The following is an 18,411-nucleotide window of genomic DNA, read 5'->3' on the forward strand; positions in this document are numbered from 1 at the left end:
CTCTTCTCTTTCCACTTCACTGCTCACGGAAATTCATGTACGCCCATAGAGTTGGTGTGATTAGCATTGTCACTTAGGAAATCGAATATATAGGAATCTACTACTGTTCTTCTTGGCCAGAATAAGACATAAGCTGAGAAGACTGGGCATACCTATCCGTCTGTCTGACGTAAAAGTCAAAGTTGATTTCCCCAACCAACTTCTTAACGTTCCTAGAACAAAGTCAGCAACAATCATAGCCGAAAATACTGGAGAAGAACTTACCCGATCAGATCCTTCAAACTGAAGCTCACAACTGACCTCAAAACCTCCATCGAAATGAACGCCGAAAAAGCTGGATCCTCGATATGCCGAATGCTGAGCAACTCCCCATCAATCATCTGCATCTGACGGGCAAGTGGGAAAGAACCCGGTGTAGACAAGTACGGCGGCAACGGCTGACCATTCGAAATAGCCGCAGACAGATGACACAACAAGGAGGTGATACGATGAGAATTGAAACCATCCGATTTCAACGCTATCTCAGCCAGCCTCCCCATCCACTGATCATCATCATCCGGGCCAGACTCCGAATTCTCGGAATCGACAACAACTAGCGCCTCGAGGTTCTGCGTCGTATGCGCCATGAGTGATATACTTGTCAGAATCCGCTAGATCTCAGCGATAATACTATCATATGTCTCCTTCGGGAATTTGCCACCGATAGGCGGCTCGAAGGTACTGAAATGGCTGTGGGCGCGGAGACCGGTGAGGAGCATCATTTCCTCTTTAAAGAGTTTGTGGCGGGAAGATTGGAGGTTGTTTGCAGGTGAGGATTTGTCTTGAATTGATCCTAGTTCGTTGCTGAGCCATAGTTCGATGGTGGAGTGCATGCAGCTGTAGAATTCTGCCAGGACGAAGAGGCTTCGGCCAAGTAATTTGCGGAGTTGCGATTTTGCTGTTATTGGGTATGGGAATATTACCCAGAAGAAGGAGATTGCGCAGCCTGCTGCTACTGCTGCTAATTTGTACGGGCCGAAGAGGTAGATTGGGTAGTAGGGTTGGCCGTTTGAGGTTGCTTCTGGGAAGCCGAGTTTTCGGACCTTGAAAATTTAGTTCTCGATTCATCTGTGGTAGGTAGGGGTGTATGTACCTGTAGCTCGTAGCCGACGATCACGTTCAAGGTGACTATGGAGATGACGCAGGCGCCAAAGTATTGCGGTACTTTGATGTAGAAGTAGTACTGCCGCAGTTAGTATTGCATTTCGTTGTGGCTAAGGTGCATATGCATACATACCCCGAAAACATTTGCGAGGTATAGGAAGACAATCACACCAGCCGTGTTGCCATCAACGATGTAACAAACAATCAAACTCAGAACAAGGGAAATAGTCGTCGCAACAATCCGAGCAACAAACCCAAACATGGTCTGTCCACTTGTGGGATTCATGCCGATGACGATGACAATCATAGGCCAAATACATCTCTGCCGAATGAAGAAGTCCTGAGTCTGATGCAAGAAAGCAAGAATCCCAACAGAAAATGAAGCAGCAGCAACGCGGAACCCAAATGCGCTTTGATCGGACTTGATGACGTGGGAAATGGTACGTAATATTATACTTCCTTTTTCCCAGATATTTTCGGGCAGGAGGTGTTCGGGATCTGGAAACCGTGTAGGTTGGGTGTGGTGGATAGTTGAAGGATCGACATTCGACGACTGTCTGCTAGCTGCTGGCGTCTCGGGATCTTTCTTGTCGGGGCTCAGGGACAACCATGCTAAGACGGACTTTTGTATAGGGAAGATGAGTTGGCTATGTTTTATAGTTCCGTCGGTGTGCTTGCTATTGGCGAACTGCACCAACTGCAGCGTCGCACTCAACATGTCATCTTGTAGATGGCCCATGTACAGGATCATGAAAAATTCCTGTCGAACATCTGGATCAGACGCGATGAAGCGCGATCCTGCCTCGGTGGAAGCGCCGGCAGCATGTTTCGCAGCAGCCGAAAATGCCTCAAGTGATGCCAGGGCCTGAGGTAAGTGTTTTCGACGAGAGTAATAGCGGTGCAACTCTTGTTCGAATCGCGCAGGAAAATCAGGCTGCAGTGGTGACAGAGTTTGACCCCTTGCTTCTTCATCATGCGGTTTTTTTTTGCTTGTTCAAATGCTTAGGCTTGACAAGCTCCAATGACAACAAAAAGTAGTGGAGACCGTGCTGCACAAGCTCCGAAGATTCGACGATCCGTTCGTGGAGTGTTTCAACTACCTTTTGAATCTCAGAGTGTTTTAATGTCCCTTCTGCTAGATCGTCAATATCGTCGGCTTCCTCGTCCCGCGTCTCATTCTTGACTATTGACTCTAGGATCTCCGGCAGCATCGACATTCCAGACAAGGGAAGAAGAAGGCTCCGGAAGAGATGCGCGATGGCACCCAGGTCCTCCGTGGACAGCTTACCCCATGCGACTTCATTCTTGGAATAGAAAAGATCGGCGTGAAGTTTGCTGTGCAACCCATTGAGTTTGGCCATTGCCCCCTGCAAATTCTTCTCTTTGGCTTGCAGATTGTCTTTATCATCGTTCTGCCCATCCCGTATACTTCTGTGGGTCCGTGCTCGTCGAAGGAGACCTCGTTTTTTGAATAAGCGTGTCTCTGAGCTCCCTTCGACGAATGATATCTGAGCTTGAAGGACTGCTTCAACTGATGCTGCGTAGCCCTTGAAATCATGGAACATGTCGCCCCTGCTGGTGATGGGATATATAAGCAGCGAAACACCAGTGGCAATAGCAAATCCAATCATGAACCCCTTCAGCAGCCGGGCTATGAAATCCAAGCCTGCGGCCAGCGTGGTGAATGTTCCCGCACGGGTAATCGTAACAGAAGCAAAGATAGAAAAGGCGACCATGGGATCCTGAAGCTCCATAGGTTTTAGAGCACGAAGGGCATTTGCGCCCCTAATAGTAGTTTTAGCATCATCGACATTCTAAAAAGACACACTTTCCATACCAGATCATGACAATGAGCCATATCGCAGCTACCGCGCAGGCATCACTGCTGAAATCATCTCTCGTACCGGGAGCAGTGTTGCGTTCTCTTCCTTTCACAGCACAGAAAACAGCAAGACAACATGGTGAGGCTGAGACGCAAACTGATATTAAGTCGAAGAACATGATTTTGGTGAATTTGGCGCGAGGCATGAGTCCCTGCGACAGGACCGATATCAAGGCTGAGAGGTAGCCGATCGTTGTCGTGATATTGGAGATTTCATCGCTTTAGTAGCTGTACTAATTTAGTATGAGGGTCATACTATCAGTTAGGAAACGTGAATGGCGATGGCGATGGTCGGTGCCAATGCGCCTTTCAACATCATGAGCATGGTGCGAGTGTCCAGCTCTAACTTGGACCACCATGCTGAAGGACTTATTTGACTATGACTGGCTTAGCATACGTGTTTCATGAGAAGAGTGAGCTTTGTTTACTTGGGTATCCCAGGCCGAGATGGCTTGGGCTTCTTTTCAGCCGTCGTCATTCTGCTCATCCGACAGCCCGCTACCCGGCATTCAGATATATATACCCAAAAGAAATTTTCACTTGAGGCAACAAGCAAAAGACACAGAGCCAGACATATAGAGAACAAAAAGGAGGAAGTAAAATTTCAAGGTCGATCAATTACACTATCGGATGCGTCTGCATGCGGATCGGGTTGCCGTTGGACCCGTGCCGAGTCAAGTGCCAACAACGAAAAAACAAATGAGCTTCAAGATCAGATCTTTAGATCGATTTCAAGATTACTTAATATAATTGAAGAAAATCGGCATCGTGTTGCGGCATTGCCTCCTACGAAGTCAGATACGCGCTTATTCGGATCGATCCGGAGATAGCAGGTAATGTGAATTCGAGTGTAGATTCAATATTGTATTCTGCACAGTTCAATTATTGGTTGTAGGTAGTTAATTTATACACTATGGCTACGGTTGATATGGGACTTGTGGCTGTCAAGAAGCGGAGTAGATATTTTCCGCCTAAGATCGCTTTTCGATCGCTCTGCCATGGGGGATGTTGACCTTTTCCGCAGTCAATTGTCAGGGAAAGATTCGCCATACTCGACCGACTGAGTTTTCTTAATCGATTTTATAACGGTTTCTATAACGGATTATATGACTGAAAATATTATCTTCGGTCCTCTGATTCAGAATCAGGAGAATGGCCCATACTGCCACAGATCAAGGTTTAGCAAATACAAGTGATGACATATTCATGCCTTTGTTGAAGCCATAAACCATATCCCATTCTCTCATGCAAGAAGTCACGATACACAACTTCATGTCCCACGCTGCAAATTCATGCAGCCATTGTGAGAGGCCTGTGTGGCTCGCCATAACAAAACCGATATCATTAGGATTGCATCTTGCTGGGTAGATGTAGGGCTGTTCCAGGAATAGAACATGAAGCCTGAATTTACGGCACACAGTCTCAATGGCGATAGTTTACTCCGTACTATGTCAGAGTCCAGAACCAACTGTGGCGACTGTGACACAGCCACAAGCCACAATTTGGTGCGGAGTTGTGGGGCTTCCAAGGATGTGGCCACGGATGTGCTTCCCAATGAGCGGGCGCAGCAGAGTGAAGCGAGAAGCAAAATGAAGCGAGATTTTCGTATTTTCGTATGCACATCGATGAATTTGCAGACTAAATGCAAATATGACCTCATTGAGACTTAATGAGGCACGACAGATACACGGTCTCAAAGGGCTGTCGCAACCATTTTATCACTGGTCCCCCGTCGGGGGCAGGGGATGGATTGCTTGAGATCCCAATTTCCTTCTCTGCGGGAATTTTGACACTCTTCCGGCTCGGACTCGGGATGAAATGCACCGGAGTAACGCAGTTGTGACAGGTCTCGAGCGATTCCTGATAGGCAAAACAAGAGCCCATAATGGTCTCGACGGGGATGGCAGTCAGCACGTCGATCGCAGCGAGCGTTAACCAATAATGCCGGGTTGGATGTCGGACACTGTCCTTAGTGGAGCTAAATTCACAGCCTATCAACCTTGGCAACCTTATAGGGAGAATCATTGAGAACGCGTCATTGGCCATGCTGTCTGACTGGGGTGGCTTTTCATTGATGCGAGCCCTGCGTTGACATCATGCGAGGGGGTGACGAGAATGTCAATTCTGGTTATAGGCGTGTATTCGTCAACACATTCTTTATCAAGATCACCAAGGATCCACCATGGAGACCAAGACACAATGAAACATCGTGTGTGGCGCGCTTGTTGGGCAAAAGTGGGAAATGTCCGCGCCAAGATGCCAAGCTCATAAATAAGTTTGGCCCCCCCTAATCCACTGACAGCTCTCTCTCTCCTTCAATCACTCACCTTCTCTCAAAGGCTTCTTTGCCTTCTTTCATCAGTGTTTTGTCCCTGTAATACATGCGTAAGTGATGCTGTCTAGCTATACTATCTTGGCTCCACTCGAACTAATCGTCCCCGCTTCTATAGACCGGATTCACTCGTGGGCGAAAGCTCACGCGTCTTCTCGCGGCCTGACAGATCAGTCCTCCCAACAGGCCGCCGAACCTACCGAAAAACCTCCTCCTGAAAATGGACAAGTGAATGTCCCCGTGGAGGACCCTACTACAGGGTCCGACACAGAACCAAACTCAAAGCCGGGTCTTCTGATTCGTATGCGAAATGGATCCGGCCGGTTTTACAACCACACCAAGGATGCTCTGTGCCACAGTTGGGTAAATGTGCTGCTGATCTTCGTGCCGGTCGGCATCGCCGTCGAGGCCGTGGGCCTCAACCCAGCCATCATCTTTGCAATGAATGCTGTGGCTATCATCCCTCTGGCAGGACTGCTCAGTCATGCTACAGAGAGTGTCGCCAGCCGTCTTGGTGATACAATCGGAGCTCTGATCAACGTGACCTTCGGAAACGCAGTAGAATTGATCATCTTCATTATCGCCCTGGTCAAGAATGAAATTCGCATCGTCCAAGCTTCCCTGCTTGGTTCTATTCTGGCAAACTTGCTGTTGATCATGGGCATGGCGTTCTTGTCTGGTGGTCTCCGCTTCCAGGAACAGATCTACAACAGCACTGTGACCCAAATGAGTGCTTGTCTTCTCAGTTTGAGTGTGATGAGTCTTCTCTTGCCAACTGCTTTCCACGCATCGTGGTCAGACAGCGGTGATGCCGACCACGAGACCCTCAAGGTCAGCCGAGGCACTAGTGTTGTTCTGCTATTGGTGTATATTCTGTACATTGTCTTCCAGCTGAAGTCCCATTCATATCTCTACGCTAGTATTCCTCAGGCTATCATTGACGAGGAATCCCACCCCGGTGTGCTTGCAGAGTTCATGAATAGCTCTTCGGAATCTTCGTCTAGCTCCAGTGATGAATCAGATGACACTACGACGTCATGGACTACCGCCAAGCGTATCAAGAGGGCCATGAAATATCGCAGACATCGTAAGTCGAGCACCAGCTCCAAGGGTACCACCTCTCGCGAGTCATTCAAGAAAAAGGCAATGGCATCCACCTCCAATGAAAACCAAAGCTCCATTGGCAACTCGATTGCCAGCAACGAACATGCTCTTGACATTGGCGACGAAGCCCACTATGATGCCGACAACGACGTGCAGGAATCTGCCATTCGCTCTCGTGACTTTGGTATCGCTCTTGACCGCATGGATAGCGGAGGAAGCCAAAAGTCCAAGCGTGACCGCAAGAAGCGCAGGGCACTCAAGGAACAGCGCAAGGCCGAGAGGAAAGCCGAGCGGAAAGCGCAGAAAGAAGCCTCCCACAGTAATTCCACGGAGCCCCAGCGGACCATGAAGGACTTCTCGTCTGCTCCTACGTTTGCTGGCGTTGAAGGCGTTGGAGAGGATCCTCAAAAGCGTCGTTCTCCCTTCGGTCCGATCCCCTCTCTGCTTTCCAACACTGTTTTCAGCTCTCAGTCGCCGGCCATGTCCCCTCGTACTGGGCCTGTCCGCCCTGGTCTGTCTCGCAGTAACTCGCTTCCTGCTCACATCAACCGTCCTCCGCCGGCCGGCAACGCGGTTCAATTTGCCCGTGGTGCCTCTCGTCTCACTGATCCGGTTGAAGCTCCCGCGCCGGACGCAACAGCCAAGCCTCAGGAACCTGAAATGTCCAGGACTGCAGCCGTCGTCATGCTTCTGTTGTCTACCGGCTTGGTTGCTGTTTGTGCTGAGTTCTTGGTTGATGCTATTCCCGAGATGATTGCCAGCTCTAATGTCAGCGAGGCCTTTATTGGTCTCATTATTCTGCCGATCGTGGGCAATGCAGCTGAACACGTTACCGCTGTCAGTGTCGCAACCAAGAACAAGATGGACTTGTCAATCGGTGTTTCGGTTGGTAGCAGTATTCAAATTGGTAAGTCTTCCATGACTCTATCACAAGCTGTCCTAACCTGTTTCAGCTATCTTCGTCACTCCCCTGGTCGTTATACTTGGATGGTGTATGGACAAAGACATGTCTCTCTACTTCACCCTGTTTGAGACCATCTGTCTGTTTGTCACTACCTTTGTGGTCAACTTCCTTGTTCTGGATGGCCGAAGCAACTACCTCGAAGGTGTGTTGCTGGTGGCCGCTTATATCATTATTGCGTAAGTCTCGATGTTTTCTTCTGGATGAGCTATCACTAACAACTTCTTAGCCTGTCTGCTTTCTTCTACCCAGACAGTGATGCCGCTAGTACAATCGCCGGCTAGGCTACATAGTTAAGCCTGTCTATTGGCTTGCGCTCGCCGTGCGTCCATTCTCTAAGGCAGCGCGCCAAGTCCATAGTTTATGATCGAATTTGGAAGTCGCGCCCGCATGGTTGATAGTTCCCACGGGTATTTCGCTCGCAATTCTACATTTTATGAGGTTACCATTACAATACACTCATTTGGAGGACAGGTGGCTAGCGCCCCTACCTACCGCATGCATTTTATCTCCGACATTTGAAACGATTGTAACCCCCGAATTTCGGAGAATATAATTCCCCTCTCTAGCCACGTGTGTAATCATTAGTGGCTGTGTCATCTGGACTAAGCCACCTAGTGGCTGGGTATACATTAGCGCGGAGTATCTGCATCTTCTTCTGTTCTCTTCCCTGACTTCTCCACTGTAGGTGGGGTGCAATCAGTTGGCCCCTATTCTCTCCCCTATTCTATGGGAAATCTCCAGGGGTTAGGGGATCTCTTTGTCCAACAGTCGATGTTCAGGAACCAAAATAGAGAGTGGAGTAGCCAGTCAGGAGTTGATCACCTTCAACCTCAAATGCAACTGACATGTACTAAGTGACACACAACACTTGGCATACTGACATACTGACACTTTAGATCATTCGTCCAGCTGAACAGCCCTGCAAGGCGCGAAATTCCCAATCTGACCACTGGTTACAAGCCACTCATGGGGCTCTTGATATCGCATCTGCCTAGAGGGATTAAATGCCGTCAACCACAGCGCTAACTGACATGCGGTGGGTACATCTGTCTCGGTCCTTTCGGTTCTTGGCGGAACTGTTGATGTCTACAAATAAATTGTTTAATTGATTTCTTTCGCTTCCCCATAAAATGGCCTCACCTCCCACCTTCACTTCTTCTTTCTCCTTCTCCTCTCCCCCCCCCCTCTCGATCTCTCCTCTAACCCTCACCCAATTCATCATGTCGTACGCCCCGCCTTACGGAGACCCTTACGGCCGCCCACCCGCGGACCCTTACGGTCGTCCCCCATCAGACACTCCCTACCAACAACCCTACGCGCCCTACGGCGCACCACCCGCAGATCCGTATGCCCGACCCCCGTCAGACAGACCGCCCTACGAACGCGGCCCCTACAGTGCACCTCCACCAGGCGCTCGTCCCCCACAGAACCCCCCACCTCCACTTCCAGCCGGCTGGCACCAGGAATGGGAGCCAAGCACCCGCCGCGCCTTCTGGGTAGAGGACGCCACTGGCCGTTCCCAGTGGGAGACACCATATTCTCAGCCTGCCTATTCGGGCTACAATGATGGTTCTCGCAGTGTTCCTCCTCCCGAGCCTCAGGGTGGCTACTATGCGCCGCCTCCCGGTCCCCCTCCTGTCAACTATGATAGCCGTCCTCCTGGCGGTGGCTATTATGATCAGCAGCAGCAGGTCGAGCCTGAGAAGAAGAGTAGCAATGCTGGCAAGTACCTTGCTGTGGGTGCTGCTGGTCTTGCTGTTGGTGGTCTTGCTGGTGCTTATCTTGAACATGAGCATGGTATGTTCATATTTTCTTTTGTTTCACAATTGATATTATCACTTTGGCTTTTATTCGAACTTCATGCTGACTTCTTTCTCCAGATGAGGATGAGGAGCGCTCCGACCTCGAGGAGGCATATGAGGATGGTCGTCGTGATGAGGCCTATGAGGAGGACTACGGCAGCGACTAAGGGTTTCCAGTTGCAAATTGACAATTTCTTGAGCGAGCCTTATCCTTTGTTTCATTCTTTACCACTACTTCATTGCTAGGACTGCATTTCGCGAAGGCGATCAATAGGGTTTACATCGATATTGCATATGCTATTGCATTCCTTCAAAACAACACTTTATCCAAACTAAGCTTTACCTCGTACCCAGCAGATCCCAAAACCTATGACTTCCAGCACAAAATCTCCCCGTGCAGCAATCCAAACCAAGCGTCCTTATCCTCAACGAATCCCCTCCAACCCTGCGCAATAGCCTCCAAATCACTAGCCTTTGCAAACCCCTCCTCAACAATCCTCTGGGCAAACCCAGACTCCCTAGCCCGCCCCTCCATACTCCCACCCCAATACTCCCGCTCCTGATCACTTCCAAAACACCAAGCCCCAGCACCCCTCTTAACATCCCCCCTCTCATAACCGGCCTCCAAAGCCCAACAATGAATCATCCGTCCAGGATGCGGATGTCCCCCACTAGCCCTCTGCATCCGCTCGGTAACATCCCTCCACAACTTAATCCCCTCATTCTCAGGATACCAACTCAACTCCGCAGACTCACGACAAGAAACCATACCCCCAGTTTTAACAACCCTCTTCATCTCCCGCAATGCAAGTACAGGGTCAGCGATATGTTGTAGGACCTGATGCGCATGCACGATGTCGAAGACGTTATCTTCAAAGGGCAGGGAGTGGATATCCCCTTCCTGGAAGGTTATGTTCGTTACACCTTCTGCGCTGGCCAGGGCGCGTGCTGAAGGGAGTGGGTCCGAGACGTATTCTACGCCTGTGACGGATCCCTCTGGGACGAGTTTTGCTAGGGAGACGCTTATTGACCCTGGCCCGCAGCCTATGTCGAGGATTCTGTCGGTTGGCTTGATGTATGGGATGAGATGGGGCGCTGAATTTTGGGCTGTGCGCCAGCTGTGGGTTTGGAGGACTTTGCTAGAGTGGTCTGTCGTGTAGACTTGGGGCATGGTTGTGGTTGCTGATGGTGGTGGGGGTTGGCTTAATATAGTTGCTTGGGTAAAGTTGGTTTGGCTTACAGGTTTGCTCTGGCCAAAGTAAATATCCAATGGGTGTTGTCGTGTTGTAGAAAAGTTGGATTGGAGCTGGTCTGAGCATTTTTATAGTTGCGGGAGCAATTGGGTTTGGTTCGGAGTTCCGAGGTGGCGATCTTTTCCCTCTATGTCGACGTAGAGCTCCATGAATATCAGCATTTCCAAAAAAGATTATATATCTTGTTTATTTTAGTTGCTTTTTTATCTTTCCTTACAGTCGATAATCTGCATACGGTCATCGTAAGATAATCAATACTATTTATTGTACGTGCTAGCATGCGCGATATTCGGCAGATTTGAGCTGCAACGTGTTCGACGAACAGTTATTGTTATGTAACTCCAATACGAGGTCTCTTCCTTGCTTTGTTTTGCCTACTATGATACATACCTAGGTCATTGTTAGCAGTATATCTATCATTGCTCTCATCGATTATCATGAGGTCATGTGTCATCACATGACCGCCATAAATAAAGGACTAGAATCACCACCTTCTCTTCCGTGCTCCTCTATCTACACCTACAAGATTGACATATATATTTAACTATCATGATTTCTGGGATGCAGCTCTGAGACATAACTGATCTTAGAGACGGTTCGGATGAGGCTAACTTCGGCGCGCTGAAGTGATATAAAAAAGCGTTCACTTCCACGGGAACCTCAAGAGTATATATGCACAATCTAGGTAATCGCGCATGAATGAAGCAAAACTCCCTAATTCGCGGCCGCGAAGAAGGGGGTTAGCTCCTCCTCGGAAGAAGACTTGCTCTCAGTGTGAGAGATCGAAAGTGAGATGTGATCTAAAAAAGCCTACTTGCTCACGTTGCAAGACTCGGCAAACAAATTGTGAATATCCGGCTGGGGTGTATGTGTCAGTTGACACGACATTCGACAAGACTTTATCATCGGATATTCCACCCGCGTCAGTAGCTACTGACATTCAACGCCCTCCTTCCACATCGACGGGTTCTTCGTCGCAAGTTGCACTGAAGCGCACTGACGACTCTTCTTTGATTGAAACACATTCCTTTCACAGCCTCTACAACTCATCTGACATTGCCCCGTTTTCAGTCAAGATGGAGAACCATAGCGAACTGATTGAGCTACCGATCGCCCCACCAGCTGATTGGAACAAGCCAGACTTGGATTTCGAGAACCAAGATCTCATCCCAATGCCCACTGCCGATGATATTGCGACACGCTGGACACGTCCTTACCTGACCATGTCAACTGAGTCAGCCCCAAAGGATCTCATGCCCTTTACCATCGACTCTATCAAGCGCCATCTCAAATTCACGATTTCGAAGCTCAATTCCTACGTCGCCCCTCACTACATTCATTATGGACAGTTATCGAGCGGTATCAAAGAACCATTGGTCAAGTGCTTCCGCCTTGTTCGCCTCCTTAACCACGCCAAAGAGGACGTCCACGCTATTCAGCGCGAAATCCACCAAGAGATGAAGAATATCTACGATCAGGTACATTAATCCCAGAGGGTATCCAGAACAAGCTAATACCTGTTAGGGACCACAGCCAGGTGAAATGGATCGCCTGTGTACTTTCCAGGTGTATCTCACCTACATGATTGCACTTTATCTCTCCCCTTTCGATATCTACGCCATGTCCCAGCACGAAGAAGGTGAATTCGAATCCCATGTCAGACTCCAGGAGATAGCTTGTATCTGTGCCCGGACTGGAATCACATCGGAGGCCGAGGAGTCCAACACCCGACCTACCTGGGAATCTTGGATCCTGACCTCTGCCAAGCGCCGGACTCTTTTCACAATGTATCTCTTCACCAACATCTACAACTGGAAAAAGGGAATCCCGAACTACGTGGCGGAAGAACTGCGCGGCGCTTTTGTCCCAGATGGTACTGCCCTATGGCGACGACACGATCGCACAGCCTGGGAACAGGAATATAATGCTCATTTGCTTCGCTGGTCAGATGGAAAACTTGCGATTTCAGAACTTTGGCGTGATGCCGAGACCGGCTCGGCGACTCGACGGGACAGAGTCGACCGGTGGTTGGAGAAAGCCGACGAGTTTGGTCGGGAACTCTTTTCAATTTGCGCCCAGATTCATGGGTACTAGATCGGCGTTTCACTCAGCATGGGAACATGGACGGTGAATAATTGCGTTGCGGACTTCAATTCGGGTGGTACTGGATGGCATATGGCTTTTTTTTGATCTTCATTTCGTGATCGGCGTTGCTTTAGTGCGTATACATAGCAATCTCATGTTGAGGATGTTTGGAAGGAAGGACTTCGTCTTTTAGAACCTGAAGAAAAGAACTACATCGAGAGGCAGTGGATGTTGAGCTCAGGGAGAGGCATTCAGGGCTTCTCGTTCGGAACGCGGATGTATACACCATGGAATGGATTAAGAGGTTGAGGAAGATAAAGAGTAAGCAGATGAATGTTGAACTACTTTCTTGGACCGTTGCCGGGAAAGTCTTGGTAACTACAGAGCAGTCTGTTGCTAGTCTTGAAAGCGTGAATCAATCATCGAACGTCACTAATGTTTCTGCCTATAGTAAAGAGAAATAATTGAATGCAAAGATAGATCAGTGTTCGTATGCTGCAGATCTCCCACTAGATCTGTATTGGCGGAATTATCATCCTCATTAATCCAATGCATCACTTCTGTTTCCTCGCCTGAGCCAATTGCTCATCCGCATCATCAAGAATAGCCTTCAAAGGCTCCCTAGAAGCCATCCGCTCAATCCACTCCTTAGCATGAGGGAACTCTTCCGCATTGAATCCTTCCTCAGCAAGGGCAATGTGAGCACCACGCTGCCAAGGAATGAAAGCAATATCAACATAAGACATCTTATTCCCAACCAGCCACGGCCCATCACCGAGGTTCTCCTTGTGAGCTTCCTTCTCCTTGGCAAGCCACTGGTCTAGTACACCAGTGACACGCTTAGCCTCATTGACATATCGTTCGACGGCACTGTCGATCCTTTCAGAGTGGTACATCTTGAAAAAGAAAGCTTGGCCGTAATAGGGTCCCTGACCAGAAATCTGGAAGTGGAGGAATGAGCGGGCGAGCTCGGCTTCGGCGCTGCGGGGCGTGAAGCTCAGCTTGCGGGGCTCTTGGGTGTCATAGCGTTCAATTAGATATTCGATGATGGCGCCACTTTCCCAGATTGTCAGGTCGGTGTTTGGGTCGTGGATTGAGGGTAGACGTCCGTTGGGGTTGATGGCTACATATTCTGGGCCTTTGACGTTCGCGAAGCCGACCGGGACGCTTTCAAAGGGAAGTTCGAGGACTGTGAGAATGAGGCCGACCTTGAGAGGGTTTGGGCCGAGAATGCCTCCGTAGAGCTTGATGGGTTTGAGAGTTGAGGACATTGTTAGGTCTTGTTTTGTGCTTTGATGATGTGCTTGAGTGTTACGATGATGCTATCTGGAAATGATGTTGCTTTATACTTCGTTGCTTCTCCACTTTAGCCTTTCGTGTCGGTCCTATTGTGTTCCAATGCCATTATTAATCCGGGGCTTGGAGCATCGGCTGATTACTCAAGCTGACCAAATGTTTCCAAGGAAAAAGTACGATTTCCCCATTATAGCTTCGTCCGCGAACTCTCGGCCGTGGTTCGCCCGTGATTCGTCCGCATTTGCAAGGCTCAGCTTATTCATCTGGGGGCGGCTCGGTCTTTACGGGGGCCGAGTTACGAGGGCCCCCACTTGCTCCTCCCAACACTCGATCTATAAACAAGTTGGTTAAAATGGGATTGGTGAGATAGAATGAGACGCGCATGACTTCAATTGGCTATCTCAACTCTTTTTGTCATGGATTTGGAAACAATTCTTGTGCTAGGCGCAACTGGTAGGCCTCACCACCACAAGACAAGACCGGTCTAATTACTCAGGCGCTTCTGGTCTTGCCTTCATTGAAGAATCGCAGGCTCTCCGATCAGCTTTATTCAATACACGTCCAATCACAACATCCATAACTTAAGGATCCAAGCATCGGCGAGATCATAATAGAAATTATATGCAGTGCAGTATTACATCTTTTTTTCAGTCCATCGGGTCTTTAGCCTTATCATGGGTATCAAACCCCAACGACGACAAGTCCCACATCACAAATGTGAGTGTCGATTGTTGTTTGCCTTATGATACCCAGAAAAACGAATTCCTTTACATGCTGACATCTTACTCCATATGTCCTGTCAACATGATAAGTCGGTCTCCTACATTCCCGGTGCCCTAATCACGGCCTGTTCATCTGAATATGCTCATTTCAAATCCAAATTCAATTCAATTCAATTCAATTCAATTCAATTCAATTCAATCCAATCCAATCCAGTCCAATCCAATTGAATTCAACCCCATGATCAAAGTTTAAGTACACGCAACAAAGTTGTTTCCACTAGCACCAGTGTGGGTAATAACTCCAGCCAGCTGGTCGTTATTGTTAAAGACAACACGGTCCGCACCGGGTGAACCACCAGAGTAGACCTTTCCACTGCTCAAAATGGGGAACTCGTAGTATGTTCCCGAGACAGGGAAATCGAAGCCCTCATAGTTGTGATAGACGTGTGGGTACGAGTTCTCGGTGCTGCCGGCAGAGTACAGGTTGTATCCGGCGTTGCGGGCGGCGGAGACGGCGCTGCTGGTGTAGCAGACGGAACCGCAGGTTGAGGCGCAGGCACGGGCTTCAGCATCTAGTGGTGCCGCGAGGGTGCTGGAGACGAAGACGGCCGCGAGGGCGAAGAGCTGTTTCGGTGTTAGTTTGTTTTCTCCTGGGAGATTCGTGTTGGGGTGGTACCTTTGTGTACTGCATCTTGGGATTGGGTAGACTTGGTGATTGGAGGGAGATGAATTGAGATGCTCGGCTGGTTCTTGGATTCTTCGTCTCTGCTGGAGTTCAATCTTCTGGGGATACAGCCTTTTTATATAGACCCGCCGGCGGAGCAGGAGACATCTCCGATACATCAATCAATCCAATATCGAAGCGAAGCATCATCTTCATGCACTGCTACATTCCCCAAATTGAAACATGGACAGCCTCATTGGTGAAGAAGTCATGCATAACAATTCCTCCGCCCGGTTAATTGAATCCATACCAAGTTAGGAATCACCGCCGATCTGCAGAACCGTCGGTATAAAACCCGGAACAAAGAAACCTAACATCCTTGATTGGCCGAACCAACACGACGTGAAGAATTGCACGGTGATAGGGTTTCTGCAATTCCTCGCGCGCTATCCGAATAGCGATCGACACGTTTCCGGGCGCTATGTAGTTAGTTAGACCCTGACTAGACTCATGCAGCTCAGATTAGCGCAGGGGGCTCCCTTCTCTTTATCCGGCCAATAGGAGCCCTATCTGTTGCCCACGATGTTGATCTAACGGCCAGTTCTTCCGTGGCTGTTGTGGGGTGAAGTATCGGGTTGTCGGCATCTGCGAGGAATCGGGTTTCGAGTATGTAAATTGAGATTCTAGAGCTTCGCGTAGGGGGTTTGACTCCACAAGACGTGAATCCTTTCCGCTTTCTCGGTCGCATTGTTTCTGCTTGGCATAAAGTGTTTTCCCCTCACTTTTGCTCCGACGGTTTCCGTGCTGATCGAAGTATATCATTTGGGACTCGGGAGTGCCCGATGGATGCCAAGTGGACTTCATGGCTCTGAACACCACTTACTCTGTATTGCTTTTGGTGGTTGGACTTGCTATCGTGCTTATCACATGGCCTCGGTAAAGTTGGAAATCAATTTGCAAAATTGAATATTGCCATTCGGGTATTGTTCACGGCAAGGGATAGCTTCTGTTCACCCAATGACTATCGAATAAATGTGAGCCCACCAGCTCTTCGCTGGTTTTGGAGTCTCAGTCTCCTCAGAATCTGCAAGTCCTCTCCTCCCAGTCCAGATATCCATCTCCTCCAATCTGACAAGCTTGGTCTTGTTCCAAAACTTGTAAACAATGACGAACAGCACAAACACTGGAAGCAGGATATAGTTGATCACAAAGTCGGTTGAGCTGAAAGGATTGAGGAAGCACGTGTAGCCTTGGAAGAAAATCAGAAAAACATTGGCTGCCAGCGAAAGGTATGTTCCCCAGGGGTAAAAGATCGCTTGGTATGGGAGTCTTGATGGGTCTTGCCCTTGGACGACGAGAGCTTGACGGAAGCGGATATGGGCAATTCCGATCACTGACCAGACGATGAAAGTAGCCACTATAAAGAGTCTTTGATTAGCGTGAGTCAATTGGGGTGGTGAATGGCTGCTTACCTCCTGAGAGTGTAATCAAGGCCGAGTAAACTTTTCCAGCACTCGATGACTGTCCTAAGAACACAATGCAAGCAAAGACGTTGGTAAATATCAATCCAGCCCATGGCACCCCCAGCTTATTGGTACGACCGATGAACCGCGGCGCCTTTCCATTTCGGGACATGAAGAGCAGTGTTCGCGATGCCACATATAGGGAACTGTTGCCTGCCGAGATGACACTGATCACGATGAGGGCATTGATGAGATGGGCAGCCGGTAAAATGCCGGCATCTTGCAACGAAATCGTCAACGGAGAGCTGGCCGTCTTGGAGGTAGACCCTAAAAGCCTGTCGTCGTTCCATGGGATGAGGATTCCGATAAAAAATATAGTTCCTAGTTATGGATCAGCGGATGTCACATTTGCGTCGTCCATCACGTATACTTACCAATATAGAAAATCAAGATACGCCAGAATACCTGCTTTATTGCCTTTGGGACCGCTTTCGCCGGATTCTCTGACTCACCAGCGGTGATGCCAACCCTAACTCATCATCAGCTTCATCGCACGGCCCATCGTTGCGACACTCGGGAACCCACATTTCAGTCCCAGCGTATAGTGTCCCCGCAACCACAAACGTCTTCGCCACGCCATTGATCGAATCCGCAAATGCCCCGGGATCATGCCAGTATGTAAAACCGATGGTGCGAGGTCCAACTCCACCAGTGCTGATACAAATCGCGAGAATGAAGAAAACGATCAAGGCCAACACTTTGATACTGCAGAGTATTAGTTAGCACAATCCGCACCTCCCATTCAAATATCCGGCAACTCACAGTGACAACCAGAACTCCATTTCTCCGTATGCCAGAATCCCAAGATTAGACAGCGTAAGGAACATAACCCAGAAGATCAGAATCCATGCCCATTGAGGTACAGTATCGGTCCAATACCCAATAACAAGCGAGATGGCATTGTATTCGTTCGCAAGGACCTGACAGCATTCAACATCAGCATGCGATCACATCCATACCTCTCACAACAACCAATCCATACAGTAACCCATAAATACCAGTATGCCCAACCCAACGCAAACGCAAGCGAATCATCAATGAACCGTTCCGCATATTCAGTGAAAGACCCGGTAACAGGAATGAGAGTCGCCATCTCGCCCAGGGATTGCCTATACACACCCATCAGCATCAGCATCGATGATCCCCATCTGAGTATCAAGTATGCTTTAACCAACGTACATGACGAAGAAGACAATAGTGCCGACAAGTGAAAAGCTGATAAGAGCTCCGGCGGGCCCACCCTCATGCAGCGCATTGCCCGAACTGACTAGTAACCCGGGGCCGATGATGCCTATGAAGAGGTCAATCAATGCGTCCAGAAAAATAAATTGCGGTCGCATGTGGGCGCATGTCATACCTCCGATCGCGATCATCTGCAAGTGTCGGGATTTAAGCTGCCGCTTCAATGGCGCTGAGAGGGGGTCGTTTGCTGTTTCTTCATCTTGTCGGTTGCTCTCATTTCCTGTTTGAGAGCTGATGCTGTTGCTGGTGTCATCTTTGAGCGGACCTCTGTACGTGACGGATGTGTCGCCTTTGTCGATCATTTGTGGGTGGTTTGTCCTATACTCAAAGGACGATGTTCACTTTGGAGGATAGTATCAGAGGGATGAAGGAAGTCTCTTTTTTTTCTTTTTTCGCTGT

General features: G+C 49.0%; 8 protein-coding genes across 8 annotated transcripts; 3 read left to right on the plus strand and 5 right to left on the minus strand.

Moving 5' to 3' along the window:
- Window positions 1–100: 100 nt before the first annotated feature.
- N7508_006418 (aromatic acid exporter family protein) lies at window positions 101–3,171 on the minus strand (the record flags this gene model as incomplete). The annotated part of the gene is made up of 7 exons (XM_058464484.1): window positions 101–212; window positions 265–592; window positions 671–1,082; window positions 1,133–1,222; window positions 1,277–2,077; window positions 2,244–2,928; window positions 2,981–3,171. 7 exons carry the CDS (start codon window positions 3,169–3,171, stop codon window positions 101–103), a joined length of 2,619 nt encoding a protein of 872 aa, XP_058318337.1.
- Window positions 3,172–5,406: 2,235 nt separating this feature from the next.
- On the plus strand, window positions 5,407–7,706 carry N7508_006419 (uncharacterized protein; the record flags this gene model as incomplete). Its single annotated transcript, XM_058464485.1, has 4 exons — window positions 5,407–5,410; window positions 5,476–7,368; window positions 7,415–7,601; window positions 7,652–7,706. 4 exons carry the CDS (start codon window positions 5,407–5,409, stop codon window positions 7,704–7,706), a joined length of 2,139 nt encoding a protein of 712 aa, XP_058318338.1.
- Window positions 7,707–8,645: 939 nt separating this feature from the next.
- N7508_006420 (WW domain protein) lies at window positions 8,646–9,394 on the plus strand (the record flags this gene model as incomplete). Its single annotated transcript, XM_058464486.1, has 2 exons — window positions 8,646–9,222; window positions 9,306–9,394. The coding sequence occupies 2 exons, from the start codon at window positions 8,646–8,648 to the stop codon at window positions 9,392–9,394; spliced, it is 666 nt and encodes a 221-aa protein (XP_058318339.1).
- A 200-nt stretch (window positions 9,395–9,594) lies between these two features.
- On the minus strand, window positions 9,595–10,398 carry N7508_006421 (class I SAM-dependent methyltransferase; the record flags this gene model as incomplete). Its single annotated transcript, XM_058464487.1, has 1 exon — window positions 9,595–10,398. The coding sequence occupies one exon, from the start codon at window positions 10,396–10,398 to the stop codon at window positions 9,595–9,597; it is 804 nt and encodes a 267-aa protein (XP_058318340.1).
- A 777-nt stretch (window positions 10,399–11,175) lies between these two features.
- On the plus strand, window positions 11,176–12,574 carry N7508_006422 (Zn(II)2Cys6 transcription factor domain-containing protein; the record flags this gene model as incomplete). The annotated part of the gene is made up of 2 exons (XM_058464488.1): window positions 11,176–11,958; window positions 12,005–12,574. 2 exons carry the CDS (start codon window positions 11,176–11,178, stop codon window positions 12,572–12,574), a joined length of 1,353 nt encoding a protein of 450 aa, XP_058318341.1.
- Window positions 12,575–13,119: 545 nt separating this feature from the next.
- Window positions 13,120–13,836, minus strand: N7508_006423 (glutathione S-transferase family protein; the record flags this gene model as incomplete). Its single annotated transcript, XM_058464489.1, has 1 exon — window positions 13,120–13,836. One exon carries the CDS (start codon window positions 13,834–13,836, stop codon window positions 13,120–13,122), a length of 717 nt encoding a protein of 238 aa, XP_058318342.1.
- Window positions 13,837–14,832: 996 nt separating this feature from the next.
- N7508_006424 (extracellular guanyl-specific ribonuclease RntA) lies at window positions 14,833–15,274 on the minus strand (the record flags this gene model as incomplete). The annotated part of the gene is made up of 2 exons (XM_058464490.1): window positions 14,833–15,207; window positions 15,260–15,274. The coding sequence occupies 2 exons, from the start codon at window positions 15,272–15,274 to the stop codon at window positions 14,833–14,835; spliced, it is 390 nt and encodes a 129-aa protein (XP_058318343.1).
- Window positions 15,275–16,257: 983 nt separating this feature from the next.
- Window positions 16,258–18,314, minus strand: N7508_006425 (amino acid permease; the record flags this gene model as incomplete). Its single annotated transcript, XM_058464491.1, has 8 exons — window positions 16,258–16,664; window positions 16,720–17,091; window positions 17,145–17,239; window positions 17,296–17,475; window positions 17,533–17,690; window positions 17,753–17,879; window positions 17,950–18,061; window positions 18,128–18,314. 8 exons carry the CDS (start codon window positions 18,312–18,314, stop codon window positions 16,258–16,260), a joined length of 1,638 nt encoding a protein of 545 aa, XP_058318344.1.
- Window positions 18,315–18,411: the final 97 nt, after the last annotated feature.

The sequence above is a fragment of the Penicillium antarcticum genome (genome assembly GCF_028974205.1).
Source record: "Penicillium antarcticum strain IBT 31339 chromosome Unknown utg000006l_segment0_segment0, whole genome shotgun sequence".
In the NCBI taxonomy this organism is placed as follows: Eukaryota; Fungi; Ascomycota; class Eurotiomycetes; order Eurotiales; family Aspergillaceae; genus Penicillium; species Penicillium antarcticum.